This window comes from Amblyomma mixtum, chromosome 9 (assembly GCF_055824585.1).
Source record: "Amblyomma mixtum isolate Tamu chromosome 9, ASM5582458v1, whole genome shotgun sequence".
NCBI lineage: Eukaryota > Metazoa > Arthropoda > Arachnida > Ixodida > Ixodidae > Amblyomma > Amblyomma mixtum.
The window spans coordinates 97,040,126-97,062,329 of NC_143020.1; the positions used below are offsets into that span (position 1 = coordinate 97,040,126).

At 44.1% G+C, this 22,204-nt stretch overlaps 1 protein-coding gene across 1 annotated transcript in view; it reads right to left on the reverse strand.

Annotated features, from left to right (window-relative positions):
* LOC149330239 (venom metalloproteinase BumaMPs1-like) overlaps nt 1-6,263 on the reverse strand; it is a 28,285-nt gene extending 22,022 nt beyond the window's left edge. The window contains exons 1-2 of the mRNA XM_089559395.1: nt 6,210-6,263; nt 1,657-1,829 (exon numbers count right to left, since the gene is read on the reverse strand). Coding sequence (XP_089415521.1) covers nt 1,657-1,829; nt 6,210-6,255 — 219 coding nt within the window. The 5' untranslated portion in view covers nt 6,256-6,263. The remainder of the gene's footprint in view (nt 1-1,656; nt 1,830-6,209) is intronic.
* Between the last annotated feature and the right edge of the window lie 15,941 nt (nt 6,264-22,204).

Below are 22,204 nucleotides of genomic sequence, written 5' to 3' on the forward strand. Positions count from 1 at the left end.
ACAGAATGCCCTGTATCGTATGAGCTGCTATACTTGCAAATAATTCTAAATGAACTGGAATTCATTGGCACACGTTCCGGTCGACTTCCTTGAGGGCGCGTTCACCGTAACCCGTTTGGCGTGGTTTCAATTTCAATGTGTGAACATCACGGACCTCATACGATTTTGCTCTCTTTGCGGAAAATGCAAGGAAAGACCTCCCGCACGTCTCCTGTTCCTATTTAAATCTCCGGGAAGGGCTCATCCGTACTCGTCAAAAACTAATTTTTAATCCATGAAACTCAGGACCGTTTATCATTGCTGTCGTTCACCGTCCGCTAAAACTGCAACAACCAACACTTTCCGCAGCGGTAGTCAGCAGCGATGACGTGCGGTAGTCGCAAGTTTCATCTGTGAACTTTAAATATAGAGCGCTCGACACAGCTCACAGAAAGAACATGATTTATCGGTGTTAGGCGCCCTTTGCGCACCGATCTATGTTATTCTTGATGTTTAAAATTGTGTAGGTGCGTTTTAAATTCTGTTATCGCAATGGTCCCGAACTATAACGGTGCTTCAATCAATTCGAGAGGCTCTGAACAAATGATTGGTTTAGGTTTGGTTTATTGGGGTTTAACGTCCCAAAGCGACTGAGGCTATGAGAGACGCCGTAGTGAAGGGCTCCGGAAATTTTGACCACCTGGGGTTCTTTAACGTGCACTGACATCGCACAGCACACGGGCCTCTAAAATTTCGCCTTCAAGAAATTCAGCCGCCGCGGCCGGGATCGAACCCGCGTCTTTCGGGTCAGCAGCCGAGCGCCTAACCACTGAGCCACCGCGGCGGGGTTCTGAACAAATGAGGCGCTGTGTGAGTTCTTATGGCGTTGTCCCCCTACGCTTACGTTTGGTCGTAGTGCAGCTTCAGTACTTCTTTTATGTATTTTACCTCAGATAACTGTCCTGTTCAGTTTGTGGCCAGAGTCACCCACAGTGGTCAGACTGCAAGGAGAGATTTCCTGTTGCTAACCTTGGCAGTGAGGTTTTGTTTTTATTGCGAAAGCAATACTACTTGCACTTTCACGCCTTTGCCGTGCCGCGGCCGGTGACCACCATCGTGCCACGGCGGTGACCACCATTGACCTTCATTTGACCTTGATTGCATTAGATTGGTTTAGATTGCATTAGATTGGATTAGATTAGATTTGATTGGACTGGACTGGATTGAATTAGATTACATTAGATTACATTACATTAAATTAGATTACATGGGATTGGATTGCATTGCATTGGATAGGAGTGGATTGGAGTGGATTTGATTGGATTGGATTAGGTTAGATTAGATTGGATTACATTACATTACATTACATTAGAGTGGATTGGATTGGATTGGAGTGGAGTGGATTGGAATGGATTTGATTGGATTGCAAGGGATTGGATTGGTTTGGATTGGATTATATAACCGATGCATCACCACAAGTCTAACCACAAGCACCACCACCAGCTACACTACCAGCTGTACCATGGCGTACGAACGGATATTGCTTTCGCAATTACCGGGCTTAACCAAGCTAAGCTACAGCGAATTTTTTTCGAGCACGTTCGAAAATTGTGTGAGAAAGGTAGCTCAGTGGTGTGAGACTTTGTATGGAATTTTCTTGTTTCTTTTTGTACTTACGAACAGCGTGACGGGTCGGCCGTTTTCCTCCGTTATCACACGCAGCGCGGGGGCCGCCACCGACGCTTTCCTGAGGTTGAGCGTCAGGTCATCATGAACGTGCATAACCATCCTCCCATCTGAGGATCTCTCTTCCAGCAGCCTGGGATAGACCAGCTTGGGCTTCGGCGACCCTGTGGGAGGAATTAGCCGCGGATAAGTGTCAGAGAAAGCAAGCGTAGCAGGGGCGGCAGAAAGTTAGGTGGGCGGATGAGATTAAGAAATTTGCGGGGATACGGTGGCCGCAACTGGCGAAGGACAAGGTTAGTTGGAGAGACATGGAAGAAGCATTTGCTCTGCAGTGGGCGTAATCAGGCTGATGATGATGATGATGGTGGCCAACTTAAAAGTTGTCAGTGTTACAGATTTTATTTGATATTTTACCTTTATAAATACTGCTTATCTAACTGTGCTTACACGCACAGACTGAACCTAGAAGCTTTGGTTAGTAGTACAAAATGTCATACCCAATGATTCAGGACCCCAGTATATTTGAGCGTCAAACCGTTTATGAACGCAATGCTTTTTCATATAATGTAGGCTTTCACTACTGCAATCAATATATCTGTAGATCACCGGACGGCAGACTTACATTTTTTTCTATTAATGTTTTTGCTGTCGCAAAAACGTTCCCCATTTGTTGTCTATGGCAGTCTTAACCGTTCGACGCGACTGATAAAAACACTTGAAAAGGAGGATTTTGCTACATATCAGGTGAATGGACCATCTCCTTCAATATTTCCACAACAGTATCTGGCAATTTTCTAATCTTCAAATTTTTTATCCTAGGATGTTGGACATATGAGCACCGCAGCGTTGTCGGGGTCTTAGTATTAGGTAAGAGATTTGAGGACAAAGATTGATTGATTGATTGATTGATTGATTGATTGATTGATTGATTGATTGATTGATTGATTGATTGACTGATTGATTCTACAAATGGCAAAAATCTAAGGAACGAATAGACGCAGTTACTAAATGAAACCACTTTCGTTGTATGAATTGAAGAAAAAATTTAGGAAGGCGACATGAACCTGTATCTGAACGCATTGGATGTACATCATGACAGCAGCAGTAATAACTGGCCATTTAATTCAAAGCACGTTTCTTTTTATTATCTTCTTAAAGGCATACACGTCTCTACATATCGCGATATTATTCTTGAGTAGTTTCATCGCAGCGATTTCTTGTGCTTTTTAAAAAAGCAAAAGTGAACTATGTAGAACTAATCCCATCCTTTTTTTTTCTTATAGTTCAAATGTAAAGATGCGAGGTTTACTGCAATAGTTTCCCGCAATTTTAAGGTCATCATTTCGATACCCTTGTTTCGCCACTTCGCAGATTTTGAACTTTAAACTGTCCTGCAAGGAAAGAGAAATCTGTGGACATTCGTGACACTACAAGCGGCTTCCCGCGAACTTAAATGTTAATGCTCCTGCTTTTAGAGGCGAAGATGGAGGGTCTGCTTGAACGTTAATGTCATGACATACACTGGGCAGTCTTCGCTTTCTCTAAGATAGGTCGCGCATTACAAGTATGCATCAAAGCCGAGTATCCTGAAACAAGTTAAGTGCCGAAACCCCTGAATTAGTTTCGCTCTTTTACGGCGGTCTCTAGAGGCCAAACGCGCATTTCGCTTGAAGCACAGGCTAGCGGAACATTGAGACTGAGCCGTGACTTGTTCGCCATAACTGACCGAGATGGTCGTAGAACTCTGCTACATTTCGGCAGTTTTGTGCGGCTTCTTCTTTTCATCCTCGCTCACTCTTACTCGTGAAAGGTTGTTTTTTTTTCGGAAAAGATAAAACCGTTGCCGGCCGCCCTTCTCAAAAAAGTTTTAGACGGTCTTAGATTGTCTATGAACTTTTGCCCATAAAGTCAATAGACTGTCTATAGACAAATCTAAAGAATAGTCAATAGGCAATACAAATGCCATACAGAGTCTATTGACAATCTATAGATTTATGGCCATACACTTTTAGTAGACTTTCGTTCATACACAGTCTATAGCCTATGAATAGACAAAAAGCAATATCTAAAGGAAGTCACTAAGTCAATAAGAAGTCTATAGAGTGTCTATAGACCATTTTTATAAGGACGGGGCATGGTACAGCTCCAAAGGCACAAGCAGGAAATAGATCAAGATCAGAGTACATCCTCGGACAGGCCCTGGAAAGCCTGCCAGCATTCCGGGGCTTCAGTCGCGACCACGGAGTAAATAAGATAGACAGGAGCGCCGACTCCGCTGATGAGAGAACTTCTGTTACATTAAAGAAAGCCTAGTGGAGCATATGATAGGTGGCGCTCGGATTTGGTTCTGGCTAGGCTGCCTGGATGCCCGCTAAATTTGGCGCTGGTGTACGTTACCACCGAGCCAACTGTTCCGGGTCCGTGGTGCCGGACCCTTTCTCCCCCAAGGTGGAGTTGATTTGTAATGATGGACTAATTAGTCACTAGCATCCACTCAAGCGCAGCCACGCGGCTACGAAGAAAAACTGTACAGCTTTTGTAGAAAATTCGTAGTTAAAAAAAATTCGTCCTGGTCAGTAGGAATTCCCTTAAACGTTGGACTAACACCGTTTCCACTTCGAGTTGTTCATCAGTTCTGTCTCTCCCTACCATTTGCCAGCCGTCCAGTCTAGCTTGGTTAACAAAGACACCACTCCGGACAGGTCATGGTCTTTTGTTTGAATCCCAGACCAAGAGAAATTTTTCAACTACGAACTTTCTGTGCACGCTTCATAGATTCCTTTCTAGCCATATGGCTGCTCTTGCGTGGAGACCAATGAGTATTTCTCCTTTTATTATATGTCTTTGAATATCAGCGCACGGGTCTTTTATCCAATACTTTTACACGGAGCTTTTCCTTGGCCAGACGGGATTATTGTATTTGCATGTCGTAAGAGGAAACTTGACTGGTCGCCCGCTAAATGATGGGAATGCAATATTCAGGTGGGAGTCCTGAATAATATTCCTCTACGATCTAAATTCCAGGTGGACTTTTATCAGTTGGCGCTCTAATGAGGGTGCGAGAGGGGGTATTAATGCACTGACATTTCAAGCGAAATGTTGTATTGCAGCTGGTTGCTTTGTTAAAAGAGAAAAAAAGGAAAGAAGAAGGATCATAGGAAGATATGTCGAGGCAACAACCGTAATAGGCAGTGAATTGGGGCCCTAGGTGACAAAGCGAGGCATCACTGACCCCCCATAATTCCGAGTGGCATCGAGCCATCCGTTATACCGTTGTATAAAGAACCTTGGGTCGAACTGAGCCCTAACTCCTGGCACGGCCGCCTGAGGGTGCCAGCACTCTGCCGCTTCGTGACGATATAACCGCGTGTTTAAACCACGATGTTGCAAAAAAAACGGCTTGTAGTGATGCTCTAAACTTCTCAGCGTTTATCTGATTTTCAACTCTGCATATTAAGGACATCCCACTGTTGTTTATAGCCGCAGCAATTGAACGCCGAATCTTCGCTCCTTGCGTAAATCCTTAGACACTAGATATCCTGGACCGACCTTTGAGTTACGCAGGACATTCCCTGTTACTATGCTCGAAGAATGCTCGGGTTACTCTAAGAATCGAAATTTCGCCAAACTAAATTATAATAGATAAAAGCCAACGTTTCGACAAGTGAGCCATCTTGGGCCTTCGATAACAAGTACATTGAGCCCATGCCCCGGCAAAGACAAGAAACAACGCCGCAACATTGGTCAACGAACAGAGGCTTCCTTTTCACCCCTTGTTCAAGTCTGTGTTCACATACTCAAGCTCACTGTTACATTTAAAACAAGGACGAAAAAGTCGTAGGGCTTTAACTTACTTAAACCGAATACACGTGCGAAAGCATGTGTTTAGCCTGATTGGCTCATGGTTCTGCTTTGCCGGGTCGTCGGCACGTCTGGCAACGATATCAAAATCAGAATATGCTCTGATCGGGGTTTAAGCTGAGCTGATCGGATCTGTTCTCTCCGCAGGTGGAAGTTGATGCAGACGACGATGTGCAAAGCAGAGCGCGAGATTGCGTTGTAGTTTAACACGAGGCGTGATTGGCTGCGGCGATAGCATAGTGCACTCGTGTAGTGGCCAGCGAAGCTGATCTCTTCGCGCCTAACGCGGGTTTGAAACTCAGTCACGGCGGTATTTATTTTATTTCTACATGGGCTATCGCTAAGCTAGATTTGCTTAAGGACACCCTAAAGGTCACCCTCATCGGATACAACTTGAGCGACGCTCCTCCGAACAAACCCGAGCTTATCCGAGTTAGTCCGAGGCTTCAAACAAGATTCTTGGTTGGTAACTCGTTAAGTAGCCACTAAAAAGAATAAATAACATCACCATCCTGCCAAGGCGCACGCATTTCATATATAATTCACTGATTCCTGATGCACACACGAATAAACCTGAAGGCATTCAATGACGCCGATATTCGCGTGAGTGGACATCGTTAACGAATCTCATTTGACGCGAAGAAACTGTTTTCAATGATGAACTAAACCTCTCATCCGCTTACCTTTGACATGCGCTATCAAGAGAAGGAGCAAGCCGACGAACTTCATTGTGGAGGTGTCCACTGTCCACTGCAGAGCTTGGGAGCTCTTCGCTTTTGTAGATGAGCTACAGCCGCAGATCTCAGAACATGGTCACGTGATTGCTGACCGCGGTCGGCGCTGGACACGATAAGGTCAATGTTTCTTTTTTTTTTTACTTTCCGGCTGGACCTGCCATTTCGCGTCGAGACTATGCTTTGTTCAGTTCTGTCTTCGTGTGCAAATTAAGTATTTGAGATGGTCGGTTACCTTCCACAGACCGATAGCATTTTCCTCATAATAGAACGTGCAGGCTGAGAAGATACGCACACGCTCTGAAATAGACGTCAGAGGCTAGCTGTAAAAGCAGAGGCAGTAAAGATCACCTGTCCTGGGTTGTTTCACCCTGAAGTTGTCTTTGCAAGGCTATTTTTCGCATTTGCTTTTTTTTATTTTCGTTTCCGAGTATCCGTCTGTTGCACAATGCTGGGCGTGAAGTTTTTCTACCATGTATGAAGCATAAAATAAAGGGCTCGTTGTTTAGACCTGCCATAGAAAGTAATCTGATGTTTCCCCGCGTGTACACCCTTGTTCAAAAGTCTTCATGCCAAAAGCTTTTCGTTCGACCTGCATTATCGAGCAATGACGCACCATCAAAGACCACAGGGTCTTGAAATTCTAGAAGAAGATTTCTTACCGCGGTAAAGAAGCTCCCTGTTTGTCATGTTCTTTGAATATTCCGCTATAGGAGGAATTAGAGGAACATTCATTCCACTGCAAGTGAACGTTGTGGCCTAAAGACTTCTGACGGCGGGTGTACGTCACTCGTGTTAGTGGGCGTTTCTAGGAAAACGTTTTCCTTTATGTATATTTGTGTTCAGTCGTTCACGCGATGACCTTTAGGAGATAGCGCTGTTGAAAGTTGCAGCATAAAATACAACTAAAACAAAAATGACTGTCCGATAATCACCACTTTATTGCACCTAAAACTTGCGCGGGCTATTCCTATTAGAAAATGGCAACAAAAGAGCCCAAGAACGTCCAACAAATTGCGAAACGCTACGCATCTGCGGCACTCAACGCTGAATACAATTCACAGCGCAAAGTGTGAGTAATATTAACAGGAAGTGTCACAAGCTAGATCTAAGCAGCAAGGAGAACACGAGCAGGCAATGAAAAAAAAACGAAAGAAAAAAACACAGCTTTCGTAATCGCAGTAATGAAAAGAGAATATGATTAAAAATGGCTAGTACTTATAAGAAACAATGGTGTCAACAACAATGGAGCATGGAAGAAGCACTCAGGACAAGCTGAAGTTTGCCTGTATCAATAGAATTCCGCATTCTAGCCAACAACAAAGATGCTATCTTCACTTAAATCTGAGGTTGTATAGAATGGAAAAGGCAAAAAAAAAATGAAAGCGGGCACATAGTACTAACTCGCTTCGAATGCGAACACACCGTTTTCTAACTATTTATTTTTTATTTTACTTTTTAAAGACGCACCTACTCGTCAACATACCGTCGTAAGAAAACGCATACACCAAGCCCACCTTTGTTCGCCTAGAAGCAATGCGAAGACTTGCGGTATTTCAGGGTTCCCTTGCTTCAGCATCGCAATAGTGGGCCTCATTGAAATCCTCACATCTCGTCCGTCCGGGCAGAAACCCAGACTTCGATGGGTAGGGAGCTGTCGGTGTTTCCACTAGCACAAGTATGCAATGCAATGTCTTCGTTTCGAAGATAAAATACATAATGTAATTGTTGCATGGTGCAAGGAAAATAGTACAGGCGACCCATGGAATTTCTGCGACTTTTGTGCGGCGCTCTCATTGGGAACCTTCGCTTCGCAACAACTTGTTTCACGCGGCGAGCTGGGCGTGTTGGTCCATATTTTTGAGAAAAAGCAGCGCAAAAAATGTCGTGTACAAGGACAAGGCAACAAGGACGGGGCGCTGAACTTAAACAGGTTTTATTGTGAAAGTATTGACACTTATAAACATTCTGTACAGCCGTGGCTAACGTTCCCGCATGCGAAAATAAGTCAGCTCTTTTTGGGAAAGGGTGGTAGCGGCGGTGGTGATACAGCCTTTCCCCAGACTACATATCTGTTCAGATTCTGCGATTTCTCTTGTGATGCGTTCTTTGCTCTTTCTGGTTACGGTGGTGTTATCACGAGCAGGTGAACAATCCTGGCAAGTAAGATATATAATGACATGAGAGGAAACCTTTAAAATCTTTTCCCTTGCACACGTTATTGAAGTTCCTCGCATGCTGTCGTCACCGCTTGTTCACGCATCTCCCAGTTTGCCCAACGCACGTCTTTCCGCAACTTAAGGGAATTTGGTATACTACGCCTTCTGCCCATTCAACACAAGGCCGCCGGTGTTTTTTTGTCACAGCCACGCTGCTGTGTTGATTCCGGATCATTTATACTGCAAGCTTGGACAGCTTGTGGGGAGCGGAGAACACGACTTTCCCGTCGTAACGCTGGTCTACCTTTTACAGATTGCGCGACAGTGAGTGCATACGTAAGGTAACACCGCTACGTTCTGCCATTGTGCGCGGGCATCGCACGTTTGCACCTCCCTGCGCGTCTTTTTCGGGAGGCCTTCAGCGACTGAAACCAGGAGGTGGTGAGGGTACGCAGCGCTCAGCCGTCTTTGAGCTTGACGGTTGAACGCGTCTGATATAAGATGCGGGCAAGTTTTGCCGAGAGCGTTCTTGAGGCTGGCAATAGCTCTTGGCAATAGCCATTCTGTAAAGCCGATAGCCACGGCTCGACAGATTGTTTATAAGTGTGAATACTTTCACAATAAAAGCTGTTGTAAGTTGAGCGCCTTTCCTTGCCGTATCGCCCTTGTCCAGGTCTTTTTTAAGCTGCTTTTTCTGAAAAATTTGTTTCACCCTCTAGAATCTGGCAAAACCGGTCTTCACCTCCTTTGTCCATGAGCTTGTTTCAAACTTTTTCTTTTTTATTAAGGGAGAAGCATCGCTTCCTCGTAGCTGTGCTTGACCGGTGATTAAGGGCATGTTTGCCTGTTCTATCTGCACCCACTGGTCTCGTACGTAAGCAGCCTTTGTGGTGTTTTCTTAAGAAAGTTGTCGACACATTCCATTTGCTCAATCAGCGTTTTTCTTTACAGTACCTATATATTCTCTCCAGAAAACAGGTGACAAATGTTTTGATTGAGACGTTATTTCCTGGATCCATGAACTTGCCTTTTTAGACATCAGTGTGTATTAAAGCGACCGCAATGAATGTGCGGTCAACCAACCTCAAAGACCTTTTTCGACTTCACACGTCAACCTTGTCAAAACTTGTGGTTCGTTCCCAAGAAAAGTTTGTGCCAGGAAGAATAAACTGCCGCCTGCGTCAGCAGCGAGAGACTACTTATCATTGCTTTCTGCTTTGTCGCTATCCTTTCTTTTTCAGCGTTTTAAGGGGGGGGGGGGGGATTTTGCTACGGAATCTCAAAAGAGACATCAAAATCACTCAGGAGAGTACGTAAGTGCCCTTCGCTTCATCGCTTCTCGGCCTTTTGGATAAGATCAAAGTGTAAAAACCAAACCCACTCTTCATGTGCAAAAACATTTTTGGGGGGAAATGTAGACATTTCCTTCTAAAACATGGCTCCAGAAAAAGGGTATTTTTGTGTCTGCGGTTAACTGGAGCGTTTGTGATGCTCCTGCAATGATTCGGCGTTGATTCATTAACAGTAAAGATTTAATACTCTTCTGAGACTTCATGCAACGGATATTGAAAAAAAAGAATTAATTTGACTCCCCATACTGTACAATATCTTGCTGCGCTGCCATTTATTGATGAACCCTTGTATATGTGATTTTTAATTGGATTATACAGCCTCTGAAAAACACGCACGATGGACCGATATTGTTAATCTATTCTTTCTGCTAAAGACCATTTAAGTACAATCATTTTACACCTGAAAAAAAAAATAGCCTGCCCAGACCAAGTTTGATCCGGAGTGGCACTCACTCCTATGCTGACCTGTTCATTGTCTTTTTTCTAGTTTTATTGCTTAGATGTATCGTATTATGATGCATTAGCTGTGTGATCTTCATTGACTCTTTTTTCTTGCTTCGTTGCTTACCTGCGTTTATTTGCCACTGCTTTCGTATTATTTGTAGACGTTCATCCTGTTCATGGTCTTTTCTCTAGTTCTTTGTTGCTGAGATGTGTCGTATTATGATGTATTAGCTATGAGGTCTGCATTGACTCTTTTGTCGTGCTTCGTTGCTTACGTGCGTTTATTTGCCACTGTTTTCTTAATATTTGTAGATTTGCATCCTGTTCATGGTCTTTTTTCTAGTTCTTTGTTGCTTAGGTGTGTCGTATTATGATACATTAGCTGTCTGATCTGCACTGACTCTTTTGTCGTGCTTCCTTGTTTACGTGCATTTATTTGCCACTGTTTTCGTAATATTTGTAGATGTTCATTCTGTTGATAGTCTTTTTTTTCGTTCTTTGTTCATTAGATGTGTCGTATTATGATGTATTAGCTATGAGCTCTGCATTGACTCTTTTGTCATGCTTCGTTGCTTACCTGTATTGATTTGCCTCAGTTTTCCTAATATTTCCCGACAGTTCATGTGCCTAAAACCTCGCATCATTGGGATAAATATCAAGTTGAAAAAAAACGAGGTTTTGTAGCCAATTGGTTGCATGCTCATCTTGAAGTCTGAAAGTCCCGGGTTCAATTCCAAGCACGTATATATATATATATATATATATATATATATATATATATATATATATATATATATGGTTCATGGGGTTTAACGTCCCAAAGCGACTAAGGCTCTGAGAGACGCCGTAGTGGAGGGCTGCAGAAATTTCGACCACCTGGGGTTCTTTAACGTGCACTGACATCGCACAGTACACGGGCCTCTAGAATTTCTCCTGCAAAGAAATTCTAGCCGCCGCGGCCGGGATCGAACCCGCGTCTTTCGGGTCAGCAGCCGAGCACCATAACCGCTGAGCCACCGCGGCGGCTCTATATATATATATATATATATATATATATATATATATATAGGGTCTGTTCTGAAAGCAGTAGGACTGGTTTTTTCCTGGGCGAGCGGACGAGAGGTGGTTTGCGCGTGCAGGATCGTTGAAGGGGGATATTGGGACTGCTGGGGAAAATGGGCAGTCGGCTCTCGGCCGTTGAAGAGAGCAGGTCGCTTGTACTGTGAACCCCTGTCAAAACGTCTCGTCACGCAGAATCATCGTGCGTTTACTGGATCAGCGATACGCGATCAAATTTTGAGTAAATCTTGGTAAAACGGGCAAAGAGACTCACAACATGATTAAGGAGGGCTACAGTGACGCTTCCATGGGTAGATCATGTGTTTTTTGAGTGGCACAAGCTGTTCCGAGAAGGTAAAGAAAGAGTGAAGGAAGACGACCGCTGCAGACGCCCTTGGACCAGCAAGACCAACGAAAATGTGTAGCGAGTGAAACATTTACTTAACAGTGATCGTAGAATGAGTATCAGAATGGTTGCTGATGACTTGAGCATTCCTGAAACCCAATTTTTTGAGATCGTGAAAGAAAACTTATCCATGAGGATAGCGTGCGCGAAGTTGGTGCCGGGAGTGTTGTCAGAGGAGGAAAAGGCCAACCGGTAGGATCTTCTTTATCATGTGAATGAGGACCCCAATTTTTTGCCCAGCACAAGGCGGCAACAATGCCTCAGCCCCCCTACAGCCTCGACTTGGCCCCGCCAGACTTTTTTCTATTCCCGAGAATAAAATCGACGCTCAACTGGGAACATCACGGATCGGTAGAGGTGGTTCAACAGGCCGTGACAAGGGAGCTAAACAGCATTCCGGTCCAGGCGTTCCTGGATTTGTACGAAAACTCAAATTCATTGGCAGCAGCGTGTAGGTGCGGAAGGGTGTTACCTTGAAAAATTCTAATAGTTTGTACTATTGCCTTGAATAAATTTTGTTTAAAAAAATGAGTCCTACTACTTTCAGAACAGACCATGTATATATATATATATATATATATATATATATATATATATATATATATATATATATATATATATATATATATATATATATATATATATATATATATATATATATGTATATGTATATATATATATATATATATATATATATATATATGTATGTGTATATATATATATATATATATATGTATGTGTATATATATATATATATATATATATATATAAGATGCGAAATTGAGAAACGCTTCGTTTATTGGGAGTCGACGTTTCGGACAGAGCCTGTCCTTTGAAACAGGCTCTGTCCGAAACGTCGACTCCCAATAAACGAAGCGTTTCTCAATTTCGCATGTTATTTTAAACTAGCAATCAAGTACGTTTACCTTATTGTGCTATATATATATATATATACATGGTCTGTTCTGAAAGTAGTAGGACTCATTTTTTTAAACAATATATATATATATATATATATATATATAGACTTGAAACAGTAAGGCCCTGTCCGAAACGTCGACTCCCAATAAATGTTTACCTTTTCTCGATTTTCGCATTTTACCTCTAGCAAGCAAGTACGTACGTTTGCCTTTTTGTGCTATTTATATATCTGTACACACACATATACATACATATAATGTGTGTGTGTGTGCGTGTGTGCGTGCATGCGTGCGTGCGTGCGCGCGTGCGTGCGCGCGTGCGTGCGCGCGTGCGTGCGCGCGCGCGTGCGTGTTTCCGGGAAGCCGATCACTTATTATCGCTTAACCCCTGCACCACTGCGCCAGGAATGGTAAGAGGACTGCCAGGGATCTATGAACGTAGGATAGAGAATGACCAATTCTGCATGTATGTGCACTGGCCCGTTATCCCTATTCGAACAAATTCCATTCGTGAACAATGATCCGAACACCGGAACCGAACTGATTACGGAAGTTCTGGCGCACCTAATTGGCATTTGGCCTAACTGCGCAAATCGACCATAAATTTTTTTATGTAGTTATGTCAGCACGTGAACATCTGAAGGACGCCGCCTTTCATATCTGGGACCGCATGTGCTAGCGTTGCTATGAGCTCGCATGCTATAGCTAGCTGCCGCGTCGTCCTCGGATACTTCTAAATGACGTCATCTTGTAGGGCATGCCATTCGGCCTCTGAGGTCATGATGACGTTGACATTTGTTACAGCGACCTGCAGGAAGGGAAAGTCTTTGATTGATGTGTAGACGTTCCCGCCTACGTAGTTAAATAAACCTTTATAAGGAATCTAGAAGATGAAGTCTGATTTGAAACAGTTTGAAAACTTTGAAGAAAAACTACGGGAAAACAATTTAGCAGCAGCGTTGTCCTACTTTTTCCCAATATTAACTTCACTGCCCCCATCCCACTTCGTAGCCCACATCACACCCTCTTCCCCCGCCGGATGTTCCTCCTCGGAGCTAAGGACCTATTGTTGCGAAAGCTACATTGGCCAGGAACTTGCGATTTCGCTGTGGCGGTGCTCCGAGGAGGCACAGAAACTGACCTTGAGCCGTTGCCTAGCAACCGCCGCAGCTGGCGGACGCCGCGCGCTCGCCGCGCCATCTGGCATGACGTCACACCACTTGCCTCGCCGGTGCGCTCGCTTCCGCTACGTATATCCTGGCATTACCAAGCGAAGCCACTGCCAATTTTTCAACCCGCGGAAATGCTTTGGATGCACGATTACAAGTCCTTCTGTCGAAAGATTGCCTAAATACATTCCAAACGAGAATACACTTATACGGGTGTAAAAAGGAAGTAAGTTTGCCTCTAGCGCGCACCCTTTCCCAAAGGGTGTACACTAGAAGACTTCAAGCTACTTCTATGGATTCATAAATACAAACTCTATCCAACTTCCTCAGGTAATTCATCTCGCTATTCAGTCCGAAACCCTACACTTAGACTACCAGCTATAAGAACAAACTATGGACGACAAGCATTAAACTTTCAAACAATTAAGATGTTTAACAGAACCGATTTCAGTGTAGATTTCTATAAAAGATTTCCTGTATTCAAAAAAGAGTGTTAAGGTTTCAAGCGGTTTTTCCTTTGCTTTGTAAATACATTGTGTGCTTTTGCATGCGTATTATCCGCTAGAAAGAAGGAAGTCAGATTAAAAAAAATATTCTGTGTTTTCTCTGTCCCAAAGTTCATTATTTTAGCCTTGCTACTACCGTGTTTTTATGCATTTATTTACATTTCATTATCAGATGTGCAAATGTTTTGTTTGACTCACAAGTGCAGTGCCGCTTGCCGAAATGTAATAATTAATATTTATTTGTGCTGAATTTGTATTGGCGGGCCGAGGCCCCGTCAGGCGTTGTTACGCCTTTAGCTTCGGCCCCCCCTTAGACACGTTCTAAGAAACAAATAAAGGAAAAAAAAGTTTACTATATTTTTACTTCTTTCTGTTCAGCGTGTGCCCTCTGGCTCCCCGCCTCCTTGTCCAGTTTGTGTCGTCAAGAAATCCACCTTCCTGTCCTCTCGTTACCATGGACCGCTGAGATAGGACGCGTTTAAAGAAATAAAACCAAACTAACTTCAGCGCGGGGCACGAAAGACAACTGGAAAAGCATAAAAGTAACACAATATCACCTGGCAGTCACACTTGAAGTGCAGAGAACAAACGGTGCTCAAGTCAAAGGGCGAGGACCTTCCCGTTGTCAATGTAAGAAAGCTGACGAAGTGTCAGAACGCCCTGACGTCTAGGAGTATGTGTCGGCCAAATGGAAGGGCAAGTAAATGTGGTTTCGGTTTTCACAGCTCTACGTCGAACGTTTGCACTTTTCAATGTCTAGCTTCACAAACCGCGAACTATTGAAGATTGTTGCTCGAACACGGCTTATCACGAACGTGCGCAATTCTGTACGGCTGCGTCCTTTCGTTTTTTTTTTCTTTCGCTCCTCAGCTTTTTGTCACCCTCGAACATTGGGAAGCAAATGAAATTTAGATGGTTCTGATAAAAGGACAAACGTTATCGAAGTCGTGGCGTAAGAAGATATCCCCAGGCCCCGTAATCAAAATGTCCTTGAGGGACGCCGTCCGCTCTTATCTTTAGCACTTTATTCTAATGTCTTCCAATAAAATCACAAATTTCTTTCATTGTATAGCAAGGAGCATCTCGCATTGCAGTTGCACAATTTAAAAAAAAATGTTTCCGCATAATCGTCATTTTCAGTTTAGTTCCAGGTACTACATATAGTGTTGCCTTTTTATTTTTGTTCATTTGTAGTCCTATCTGTACTTCGTTTGCAGTAATGGGAATAGGAATCCGCGTGCAAGGGAGAACGCCCGTCTCTGATTCTTTTATGAGAGCGTTTGGGAAGATCTGCTCGTGCACGCGTTTATTGCGCTTTAAACATCTGCCCATATATGAACCGCTCATTGCATTTGGATATTAAACCCTCCCATTTGCAACCTCCCCGTTTTGATCTCTCATGAACCTTGTTCTGCCTTTTGTACACCTTGTTATATGTTTGTTCCTTCACACTCGTCAATTATTGTAGAATTCTCAGCTCGTATATTCCCTCTAGCAGTGCTTTTACAATGATACTAAGTTAAATTAAAGAAAAAAACGCATATACTGCTCATGTCATTCAGCAGTTGTAGCTCGCTTAGGCTTTTCAATGCAAGGGAATGTCTTGGCCTGAATTTTTCTACTGCATCACCTGCAATTAAGAATTAAAAATTCGTGGCTTCGTCACTATTGTGGCTAATTAACAAGTACTTGATTCTTCCTTACCAGAATATCTTCTCCACTAGGTGATCGGTACCCCTCAGAGGTGAGAAAAATCTTTCCTAACTGCCTTTGGACTGGGATTCAGACATTTAAATCTTTTGAACGCAATTCTCAACAGAAATGTACTCCGCGTATTCGGCTTTTTGGTGGAGCGCAATGGACTAACGTATTACCCAGGTTTCACCTTCAACATAGGTTTCAACACAGCTACCAAATGCATGCAGTATATTTCACAATTTTGAAGTGTTTGAACTGTCACTGTGTTTTAGTGGACATGACGCAGAAGTCCGCTTTCTTTGGCTTCTGTATGTGAAAACGTGGTCTCCTGTGCTTATTAACACCACGTGCGTTCAATCAGCTCTAAGTCCAAGTATCATGCAATATATGGCTGATATTAATTTATTTGTCTGTTTGTTTGTTTGTTTGTTTGTTTGTTTGTTTGTTGTTTGCTTATTTTGTTACTATCAGGGCCGTTGAGTCGTTACACACAGGAGGGGCAAGCGATTACACCAAACCAAATACAATAAGGATAGTTATTAACGTAGGTGATGAAGAAGCGCGAATTTGAATGCTTATGGTTATGGAATGTAGACGATGCAGGCGGGTAGGTGGTTCCAGTCTGAGCTGGTATTGGGCAGGAAAGGATTAAAGTACCGGTTAGTTCTGCAACCAAACCTGGAACACTCGCTTTGAATCAAGTGATATTTGAATATTTCAATGTTATTGCGTTATCTTTCTGTTTCATGTTTATGAGCAACAAGTGCTGATTTAGGCTTGTTGGCGCATGACGTCAGAAGTGCACCAGCTCGATTATGAGATGGACGAAAGGGATGTAATGCACGCTGTAGTCGTCTGTCAACTTTGACTGGATTTAAAGTCAACTCTTTATTTGGGGCTAGGTTGAGAATTAAGAATGTGCTCTTAGTTTTTGTTTCTTCGATAAGATTTGAAATTATGGGATACTCTTCGTATATCATCATCATCATCATCAGCCAGGCTACGCCCACTGCAGGGCAAAGGCCTCTCCCAAGTCTTTCCAATTAACCCTGTCCTTCGACAGGGGCGGCCACCGTAATCCCGCAAATTTCTTAATCTCATCCGCCCACCTAACTTTCTGCCGCCCCCTGCTACGCTTGCCTTCTCTTGGAATCCACTCCGTTACCCTTAAGGACCAACGGTTATCTTGCCTTCGCATTACATGCCCTGCACAAGCACACTTCTTCCTCTTGATTTCGACTAGGATATCATTTACCCGCGTGTGTTCCCTCACCCACTCCGCCCGCTTCCGATCTCTTAACGTTACACCTATCATTTTTCTTTCCATAGCTCGCTGCGTTGTCCTTAACTTACGCTGAACCCTCTTGTTCACATTTTCTGTTTGCATATCCATGTTTTTAGCTGCTCTTTAAGCATTTTTACGTAGCGTCGGCCTGTGTTTCCTGTTTAATTGTCCAATAGTATGTTCTTTCTTGAAATCCTAATATTATAGGTGAACGAGTGTTGAACAATACGAGTCTTATGAACGTTGCGCAGCGAAAACGTGAAAATTTGTTGCAGTTAAAATTTTGTCAAAATTCTTTCATATGCCGAAATTGTGTAAGCACCTCGAAAAATGTGAAAATCCGAACTCTGGTTTCCCGACCTTATGAAAATGGTTACTGATGTTTCTTTTGAGTGGTGCTTATAGGCTCAGCTGAATTTTGTTTCGCCTTCGTATGTATGCGTCAAAGTACTTCAGAAAGCACAAATGAGAAAATGTTATTGAGTTCAGGAGATTTGACCGCGCACAGTTTCTAAGAAAAGATGCCGGAGCGCAAGATCAAAGGACCGTAGATGCACTTAATCGGGGCACCTTGCACAAACTATACGTTGCGCTCAGTGTAGAGAGAGGTTGGACAGGTGGTTCTTGATAATCCCAAAGTGAACAAGGAAGGGAAAGACTCAGGGTGCTTGCTGACGTTTCGGCAAGAGGACTTGTACTCGTCATTGGCTGAGATTACATAGGGTCATCCCTCCGAGAAGGAAGGTCCGGTTAGGGGGAGGAGGGCTTGAAGAAAGAGTGGCGTTAGGATGGGGAGGGTGAATTCATCTCACGAAATTTTCGCGGGGGGTGTACGGCATCAATAATGGCTGGCGCCCTAGCGCTTTTAGCGCAACCGAATTCATACCCATAATTCAATGATCCGGACCGTGCCTTCTTCGTCACCTATTTTTACCAAGGCAAACGCCGCAGTGGTTTTTTTTTTTTGTTTTTGAGGAAAGCAAATGGCGCAGTATCTGTCTCAGATATCTCGGCGGGCACCTGAACCGCGCCGTGAAGGAAGGGAGGAAGGTAGGAGTGAAAGAAGAAAGAGAGAAAGAGGTGCCGTAGTTGATGTCCCCGGAATAATCTCGACCACCTGGGGATCTTTAACATGCACTGCAGTCGCTCCATACTTCATACTAATGGCGTTCTGCCGCGAGTGTTCTGCTTTCGTTATGTTCCAATGGCGGCAAAACGGAAATACTCTGGAGTAGTCAGATTTTTGTACTTTAAAGAAACCCAGCATGTCAAATTTCATTCTACCGCTAAAACTGTGCGGCAGGCGTGGTGCCACTGACGTTTTGCCACTGCCATTCTGCCGCTGGCGTTCTGTCGCTGTCGTTCTGCCGCTGTTGTTGTATCCCCATAGAGTTGGGCCCTTTGCGTTCTGTCACCATTAGATTCCGGTCACGGCGGCTGCATTCCAAGAGCAACAAAAAGCAAAAAAAAACATTTTAGTACTGAGATTTTGGTGTGCTAAAGAGCCCCAGGTGGCCAAAGTTAATCCGCTGAACAGCAATTTTCAACGTATACCTCAAATCCGAGCGGTGAGGCTCCGGCATTTAAAATATATTCGCATTTTTACCTTCTTTAAAGAAGGTGATTAGCATTGCAGCGGCTACGGCAGGATACATGATATTTGGCACTTCTCCGGTGTGTAATTACTATCAAAATTCTGACTACATTCACAATACGTACCCCGTTTGTACGTCTTCTAGTAAACACTTGCTATTTTCTGCCATTTCTAGGCACTCTCCTGTTCTTCGCACGGGTAAACGCAGGAAATGTTTGCTTATGGGCGTCACGCGCCTTTTCGGGGTCCTAGAAACTGACGCGCACGCACGCACACATGCACACGTGCACACGCACGCACGCACGCACGCACACACACGCACGCACGCACGCACGCGCACACACACACACACACACACACACACGCACGCGCACGCGCACGCGCACGCACGCACGCACGCACGCACTTATCGCGAGCTGAAGTCGCGTTTAAGGGGCACTGAAACAGTTCCCACACAGGGGAACAAAGAAAGAAAAAATCCGAAATACTGATAGATAGTGCATTACCTATCATTCTAGCGCAAAGATTTCGGATCTAGCTTATATACCACCAGAGATATCAGTGATTTAAACAGCCTCCGCGTTTTCCCTCTCAACTCGTACACCGGACCAAGCAAGAAAAAATAAAGATTACAGACCGGCTACCCGCTCCACCAGTGTAAGCGTCACTCAGCCAAACCGGCTAGCTTGTTTACTTATTTGTTATTTGCCGCTGCTCTCCTCCCACGGCTAAACAATACAGGAGAGCGTGGATAGGGAAACACGCCTCGGACTCCTCGGCCGGGCACCCCGCCTTCTTCGCTCACGTGTTTGACAAGCCAGTGACGTCACGTGCTGACGTCACGTGCGCTGCATGACGCGTTGTGCGAGGTTTCGCGCGAAAGTGGGCACCCCGAGGCGCGAAAGCGAGACTGTTTAAAAATTATCTGTGAATTACCAGCCCACTTCTGAGGACTTGTACGCGGCATGCGTACCCTACATAATGCGTACTCTACATAATGCGTACACTATATATGCGCACTCTACATAATGCGTACTCTATATATGCGTACTGTACATAATGCACGGATTTTCTGGAGAGCGCGCCGAAGACAATGACGCGCTCTCTTATGCGATGCATGGGTCAGGGTGTTGCTGACGTGGGTGGTCGAATGACACCCAGCGCAGCTAGGCAGAAGCCGAAAATTTTTACATTTGCCCGCATACAAGCGAACACTAACATTGGTCAACAGCTTCATTTCTCGGCGAGGAAAAAACAGCGTCCCTAATGCCATTCTAATAGTTCAACTTAAGGTCAGCGTTTCAAACACATCGAAGTGGAGTTGCATCACTTCTTTGGCGTTGCCCTTCAATAAGCGACTGCCTTTTTAATCCCAGATATGTTTTCTGGGGCCCATTTTTTTTTAGCTGCCGCGGTGGCTCAGTGGTTATGGCACCCGGCTGCTGACCCGAAAGATGCGGGTTCATTACAGGCCGTTACGGTCGACTTTCGACGGAGGCGAAATTCTAGAGGCCCGTGTACTGTGCGATGTCAGTGCACGTTAAAGAACCCCAGGTGGTCAAAATTTCCGGAGCCCTTCACTACGGCGTCCCACATAGCCTGAGTCGCTTTGTGACGTTAAACCCCATAAAACCGAACCACAGCATTTCTTTTTTTCGTTTTAAGAAATTTTAAGAATGAGAAGTGATTTTCATACTTCCGTGGCCTGCTGACTGCCGGAATGATTTATTGGGTGTCGATGGCTAGGGGTAAGAGAATTTGATGAGGCCACGAAGCTATGAGTGTGCCTGTTTGACTTTTTTCCTTTGTTTTTTTAACAAAGACATGCTTAGGGTGCGTGAAAAGTTCTCAAACCTGCTTGTGAACCGTGTGCTGGACCATTTACGACGCTTTCAAAACTGAGATATTTCAGTAGTGCAGTAGAGGCATTATCCTCGCCTTGAGGACCTTGATAGCTTCGTAGGCGTCTTAAGTGAAAGAATATACTGCTGAAAAGAACAACTTGAGGCCTGGGTATTTCTGGCGAACCTTGTAGATGGGCAAATGAGCATCGCCTCCGAAATTACGTAAACTTTGGTATTTCTTGAATGAAGGCCATTCTTACCAGCGCAGTTGGTTTCTGCATCGAGTTAATATATACGCCTGAGGATAAAGGGCCTCACTTTTGAATTTCTAGTCTTCATAAAAAAACGTCGACTTATTCGTGGTACATGCAGACTACATTATCCTTTTTCCACGTAGCAGCAAGCACGCGGAGAAGAGGCGCGTTGAACAAGCGCCTACTATTGCTATGGCAGGGTTCAAGTACCTTCTTTTGTTGAACGCTAAGCGCTACAAGTCACATGATAGTGAATCACTGCGACCGTGGAATAGAACTGGTTACAGGAAGGTTACTTAAGAAGTAAAGTTGCCCCTCAAGAACGTCAGGTCCTCCTAATATCATCGAGCAGAAAGAAATAAAAACCGCCTCAAGATTCGTCGAAATACATCTATCAGCACAAGCGGCAACGAGGCAAGCATTGTTTCGATCATCAGCGAAAAAAGTCACGCGGACATTCAAGTCACGACGCGCGCCCTTTTTTTTTAGACATTATATGTACCCGACGGCCAAACACAAGAGACGCTGTGGATCTCAAGCAAAAATGTTAAAAGACATTTCCATTTGCACGAGCATGTTAGGAGAAGTTGGGGTCTGGCCGTAGCAACAAGTTCTCTTTTCCAGAGTTGAACAAACGATCACGAGGACCTAACACACAAACCGACCTAGCTGCAGCACGCAACACCCGATATTCTGTTCACCAGACAACTCGTCTGTATCATTAGAGTAAATTTTCACCACTGCTTTGCAAAGGGCTAGTTGGTCCTTCATTATCATAGGGGAGCTCTTAACATCAGAACGGACGAAACAGACGAAACAATGCGGAACACCAGGACATGATAGCTTGCTGCATTGTCCTTAACTTAAGCTGAACCCTCTTTCTTGGCCTCCACGTTTCTGCCCCAATAGGCGAGTACCGGTAATATGGAGCTGTTTTGTACTCTTCTCCTGAGGGATATTGGAAAATTGCCATCCATGATCTGAGCGAACCCGCCATAGGTGCTCCACCCCATTCTTATTCGTCTAGTTATTTCCCTCTCATGATCCGGATCTGCGGTCATTACCTGCCCTAAGTAGACATGTTCTCTTACTACTTCCAGCACCTGGCTACCAACTACGAACTGCTGTTGCCTTTCTAGATTGTTGAACATTACTTCAGTTATTGGCATGTTAATTTTTATCCCCACTGTTCTGCTTTGCCTGAATAACTCAGTTGATCATGCTTTGAGGTTGATCTCATCAGTGACTTTCCAA